Consider the following 6223-nt stretch of genomic DNA (forward strand, 5'->3'; position numbering starts at 1 on the left):
TGGTGCTTTTCATAGAATCATGGAATGTTTGGACTTGATGAGCTTCAAAGTCTCTTCCTGCCAAAACGATCCTATGATTAACACAATTCCAAGGTTAGCCAGGAGCCCCTGGGCACCCCCCTGCTGCTCTCTGAGGTGGTGAGGACAGGCACTGGAAGTCCCTGACCTCAGCCCGTGCTGGAGCAGCTTTCACTGCCAGGTTTGGCTGCAGGGACAGAGTCAAGGCTGAGCTGCTTCCACTGATAAGATCTCACAGCTGGCGGGTGGCCCTGGGCACCAGACAGATCATGTCTGCGGTGGATGAGCTGGATCCAGGAGCTGCCAGCAGCCAGCATGCACCTCTCTGTGGCGGTGTGGCAGGACAGCAAGTGGCTGCTGAGGGTATTGGCCCTTTTGGGGAATCCTCTGGCCAGGTGATGGGAGTGCAAGTGGCCAGAGACCCAGTGCTTTAGGTGGAAAACTGAGGAGAACGGATTAAAGTGGGAGCTGTGGGTTGTTGTGGGGGAACAGGCTGATGCAGGGGAGACCCTCTGTGAAAGGGCACTGAAAATGCTGCCACATGTGGCAGAGCCAGAGGGTTGGACAGAAAAGGCTCCGGGGAGCTCCTGGTGGGCACAGCAGGACCCTGCGGGTCGGTGGCACTTGGGGCACGTTGGGGACACAGCCTGTTCACCCACCCTGCTGAGGTCGGTGGGCTTTGGCTGTGGGACCCACCTGCAGGACCAAGAGGTGTTGGGGCAGACACCCAGCTGGGGTGTGCCCAGCTCTGCATGAGGAACTGGTGCTGGAGGCATCCAAAGAGGTGACTGAATTGTCAGCCATGGTGGCACTTCAGGGCCAGAGACGTGTACAGGAAGGTGGAAAGCAGGAGAGTCTAAGCCCTTGCATAAGAAAACATCACTCAGGTTTTGCATGATGACTAAACCCTGGGGCTGGGGAATCCCTGGGAGTGACCAGGCTGAAGCCAGCCCTGCCCCAGAGCAGCACTGCCAGCTGCTGGCTCCTCTTTACTCACCCCATTTTCCCCTTCTTCAGGCCGTGGCAGCGAAAGTGGGGATGGACAGTATTACTGCCAACTACTTCGCCTTGTTTGAAGTGATCAATCACTCCTTTGGTAAGTCTTTGGATCTCCCCAGTGCTGAGGAAGCTCCACAGGGCTGGCAGAACCTGTGCCACTCTCACCGAGCTCAGCTCAGGGCATCAGGAGTGGGGCAGGGACGGGCTGCGATCACACGGAGCCCTCACAGTTTGGTGGCTTTTGCTGCTGCTTGACTCACTTTCCCTTTCCTAAGCAGCTCAAGGAGATGAGTTTGGTGTTAAACTTTAGTTCAAAGGATCCAGCAAGCTTAGGAAAAGTCATGCAGCGTTGCTGTGACGTGGCCAGATGTGGGGAGGGGGCACTGACTGCGGCGGGGGCTGGATCGAGGGCACCTGGGTGTGGGACACAAAGGTGTAGGGGGTGTGTGGGTCCAGGGAGGGTGTGCTGCAAGCTGCATCTCAGCTTCTCCCCTCCCCTTCTGTGGTTATGTCCCGGTGGTATTTGAGGCTGGACTGAGGGATTCTGGGTGATGGTTTTGGCACTTAAGTCATCTCCATCCCTCCAGCTCAGCACGTGCTGGGGTCTCCTGGCTGCTGCTCAGGTCCCTGCCCACAGCGACCTCTCATTTCACAGTGGGTTTGCCAAAGCTGTGGAAAGACCAAAATGCTGTGGTCACACCACAAAATGGGTGTTGTGGTTGGTTTGGGGTTTAATTTTTCTCAGTACTGGGTTTTAAGCCAAGTGTGTTTCTCATTCCCAACTGAGAACCTTCATTTCTGCATCATGCCTCAAACTCCTCCTGTTGTTACAGCAAATTGTGCCTTGTGCACAGAGATTTTTGGGGCTGTTCCTTGTGTTCACAAGGTTCTGGCTGAACAGCTGGGGCAATTTTTGGCTTCTCAAAGCCCTCCCAGAATGACTCATCTGACAGAGCAGGCTGGGTTTGCATTCAGACACTGGCCCTGGGGCAGCTGAGATCACCAGTCTCCAGTAAAAGTGTTGGCAGCACAGAACTGCCTCTGTCACTGGTTTGTGGTTGATTTTTGGAGGGCTCCTGGGTGCTGGTGTGACCGAGCAGGACATGGACACAGGGAGGGAGTCCAGTTAACCTTTATGGCTGGTGCTTTCTGAATGCTTGCTGTGAACATCCATGTTTGTTCCTGTCTGGACACAACAGGGGCAGCGAAGCAGAGGAAGGGTCCAGAGCCCAAGTGTGGGGAGGAGCAGCGGAGGGAGCTGGGGCTGCTGAGCCTGGAGCAAAGGAGGCTCAGGGGAGACCTTCTGGCTCTGACACCTCCTGACAGGAGCCTGGAGCCAGGGGGGGGTCGGGCTCTGCTCCCAAGGAACAAGCCACCGGACAAGAGGAAAAGAGGAAATGGCTGAAGTTGCCCCAGGGGAGGTTTCAGTTGCCCCTGAGGAACAATTTCTTGCCCTGGAGGGTTGCCCAGGGCTGTGCCAGGCTGCCCAGGGCAGTGGTGGAGTCCCCACCCCTGGTGGGGTTCCCAAGCCGTGGAGATGTGGGGTGAGGGACACGGGGCAGTGGGGACCTGGCCGTGCTGGGGGCACGGGTGGGCTCCAGGAGCTGGAAGGTGTCTGCCAACCCAAACAATTCCATGATTCTATGATATGCTGCATTTGATTTCTCTGGAGCCTCTCAGCTCTGGGCAGGAAGGCGGTGACTACATCCCCACCTGATGGAGGTGTCCTGGTACCTGCCTTTTTCTGTCCATGGTAGCTGGGTAAAGCAGATTTGAACACAATAAGCATCTTCAGGAGCTTGTTGGTGGCCTGGCTGCTCCAGCTGGCCTGAGCTGTGCAGCAGGTTCTGTCCAGGATGGGGGGGACCTTCTGCAGTGCCCCCAGGCTGCGGGGCCAGCGCGTGGGCCCAGGCGCTGGGGTCTGAAGGCTCAGGCAGGGTGAACCTTGGAGAGCTGTGCTGGGAGGAGCTCGCTGCCACCCAGACTCCTGCCTGGGCTCCAGGGGTGAGGGACTGGCCTGGGCATGAGGAGAGCTGGGGCTGGGGGAGGAGGAGGGGCTGGAGCAGGGAGCAGGGCTGACCCCAGCCCCAGCTCACCCCCGTCTCCCGCCTCTTCCAGTGCGCAAGCTGGCACCCAACGAGTTCCCCCACAAGCTCTATGTGCAGAACTACACCTCAGCTGTGCCAGGGACCTGCCTGACCATCCGGAAGTGGCTCTTCACCACGGAGGAGGAGGTTCTTCTCAACGACAACGACCTGGCAGTCGCCTACTTCTTCCATCAGGTAGGTGCCCGGGCGCCGCCGTCGTTGCCCTGGCGTTCAGGCGGCTCTGAGGACTGCTCTGAACTCCACCACCCTTCCCTGCCCCGAGCAGGGAGTGTGAGGCTGAGGGTCAGCCCTGCTCGGGTGGCTGGAAGGAGCAGGAGCCCTTGGTTTGGCTGCCAGGCAGGACTCCTGCCACGCAGAGAGCCGGCAGGATCGTGGGAGGCTGCACCCCTGGGGGTGGATTTGTTTTCCTCAGTTGTGCGTGCGGGCAGTGAAGGTGGGGAGCAGGCTTCTCCCTGTTCACCCCAAGGAAAGGGGATGTTTCTGCCTGTGGTTTCACTTTGTGCAGATTCTCTGGGATGAAGTGAGTCCGAGAAGAGCCACGTTCTCCCATTGCCTGCATAAAGCCAGTCTAGGATGACCAGCTCAGAGGTAGATATCTGCAAAGCGCAGTAAGATGAATCCTGCTCTGTCTTAGCCACCAAAACTGCTGTCCCAGCACCCTCCAAACTGAGCCTCTACCAGCCTCGGCTACAAATCAAAATCAAACCAGTAGTTGTCAAATTCTTGGATGTCCTAGACTGGATCTTCACTGGCCAGCAGCTTTACGAGCTGCTTCGTGCCAGGGGCAGGAGTCCTGGCTGAGGAGCGAAAGGAAAGGGCTGTGTATGTACAATCCTGAAGGAAAAACCATGTTTTCCTGCACCACACTCCAGCAGCAGGTAAAAGCAGACACTGCTCCCAGTGTCCCGAGCAAAGGGTGGTGCCAGCCTGGCCTTGTCTGTGGCAAGAGCAGGATTCCAGGTACCAGCATTTCCAGATCCATCCTCTTCTGCCAGGGAATGTTCTTCCAAAGCCCACCTGGATGCTTAAGCATCTAGATGCTCCCTAGGGTGGCCAGAGGCTCGTGGCTGGAGTTGGTGAGTGTGAAGAGCCACCTCCCCGCCCACCCCTCTGCCTCTCTGGGGACATCAGTCACCTCTGGGGCCGTGAGTTTGGGTGGCTGTTCAGAGCAGCCTCAGGGCCAGCCAGGGAGAGCAAAGGGCTCTGACTCTCCTCTAGTCTGACCTCCTGGGTTTCCCTTCCCTTCTTCTGTTTAGGCTGTTGATGATGTCAAGAAAGGCTACATCAAAGCAGAGGAGAAGTCCTACCAGTTACAGAAGCTGTGTGAGCAGAGAAAGATGGTCATGGTGAGTTTTCCTACCTGTCCTCTTGGCTTTCCTTCCTGTTTACAGTGCTGTGTCTGGAAAGGAGACACTGGAACAAGGCTGCCCAGAGAAGCTGTGGATGCCCCATCCCTGGAGGTGTTCAAAGTCAGGTTGGACAGGGCTCTGATCTAGTTGAAGATGTCCCTGCCCAAATCAGGAGGTTGGACTTAGAAGATCTTTGAAGATCCCTTCCAACCAAACCCTTCTGTGAAGCTGTGGATGGGGCTTTGAGCAACCTGATCTGGTGGAAGATGTCCCTGCTCATGGTAGGAGGTTGGACTAGATGGTCTTTAAGGTCCCTTCCAATGCAAATCATTCTGTGATCTTCAAAGATGCCTTCCAACCCAAAGCTTGCACGCAGCCTTGCAGGGCTCCCCTTCCTTGGGAGGAGCAGCCATGGAGAGCAGTGGGGGGTGGCCACCCCAAAACACTGGGCACAGGGCTGGGCCCTGCACGAGCCAAACCCACCCTCGTGCCTGACACGTTTGAGCCACAGCTTCTCCTTGGCCAGGTCTGACTTGTAAATGGCTCCCTGGGTTGCTCAGGGCTGCTGGTGAGCACTCAGTGCCCTCACCCTGCCTGTGTCCTCCTGGCCAGCTGGGCTGCTCCTGAAGAGCAGCAGCCCTGGGATCCCCTTCTTCAGCTCAGCTGCTCCCAAAGAGCAACGGCCTCAGGATCCTCTGCTGCAACCTGTTTGATTGTGGTGGCTCTCAGGGGTCCCTGCTGGGGACTACCTTAGGATGGACCCCAGAAGGGTCACCTGAAATGCTGAGCCAAGAAGGTTAATGATTAACCCATGATAAGGATCAGTAAATAGACACTTGCTCCTGTGGGTTCTCTCGCAGCTGTCTTGTTTCTGCTCCACTCACTGGCTTTCTAATGACCAAAGAAAGATCTGGATCTTTGGGCAGGGTGTATCCCAGCAGATCTATAGCTATATCTCATCCAGAGAAGGGCCACAAAGCTGGTGAAGTGTCTGGGGAACATGTCTTCTGAGGAGCAGCTGAGGGAACTGGGCTTGTTTAGCTTAGAGAAGAGGAGGCTGAGGGAAGACCTTTATTGTTCCTAAAACTCCTTGACAGGAGATTGGAGTGATGTGGGTGTTGGTCTCTTCTCCCAAATAACCAGCAACAGGATGAAACAAGCTGAAGTTGCCCCAGGGGAGGTTTCAGTTGGATATCAGAAAGAATTTCTTTCCTGACAGAGTGGGGAGGGATTGGCCCAGGCTGCCCAGAGAGGTGCTGGAGTCCCCATCCCTGGAGGGGTTCAAAATACCTGTGGCCATGGCACTTGATGGGCTGGTCTGGTGCTCATGGTCGTGTTGGACTGATGGTTGGCCTTGATGATCTCAGAGGTCTTCTCCGACCTGAATGAATCTATGATATATAGACAAACACACCAGGTGCAGCAGGGTCCTGGTCGAGCAGGAGGTCAGGATGACAACATCTGTGTCCTAAAGAGCCTGTGAAGTCAAAGTCCTTCACCCTCTGCCTCCCCTCGTGTTGTTAAGGGTCCTGCCTGGAGCACACCTGAGCGTTTGGCCCCTTCCTCCAGTCTGGGTGTGGTGTGTTCCCCAGTGAAAAAGTCACGTCAGGCTTTGTTGTCGTTCTGCCCTGCATGCTCTCCTCATGCAGCAAGAGTCTGTGGGACCCTGCAGAAGCTCCTGGAAAGGGCTCAGGGTGTGCAAGGCCGTGAGGAGCTCCCTGTGTGTCCGGGGGGCATGGGGGGGGGTCT

The 6223-nt window shown here is 56.5% G+C and overlaps 1 protein-coding gene across 1 annotated transcript; it reads left to right on the forward strand.

Moving 5' to 3' along the window:
• Positions 1 to 1035: 1035 nt before the first annotated feature.
• LOC103777686 (sorting nexin-27-like) lies at positions 1036 to 4471 on the forward strand (the record flags this gene model as incomplete). The annotated part of the gene is made up of 3 exons (XM_008945246.1): positions 1036 to 1114; positions 3136 to 3299; positions 4382 to 4471. Coding segments are annotated over 3 exons (333 nt in total), but the record flags the coding sequence as incomplete, so codon positions are not given.
• Positions 4472 to 6223: the final 1752 nt, after the last annotated feature.

The sequence above is a fragment of the Merops nubicus genome, unplaced genomic scaffold, assembly GCF_000691845.1.
Source record: "Merops nubicus isolate BGI_N331 unplaced genomic scaffold, ASM69184v1 scaffold21078, whole genome shotgun sequence".
Taxonomy (NCBI): domain Eukaryota; kingdom Metazoa; phylum Chordata; class Aves; order Coraciiformes; family Meropidae; genus Merops; species Merops nubicus.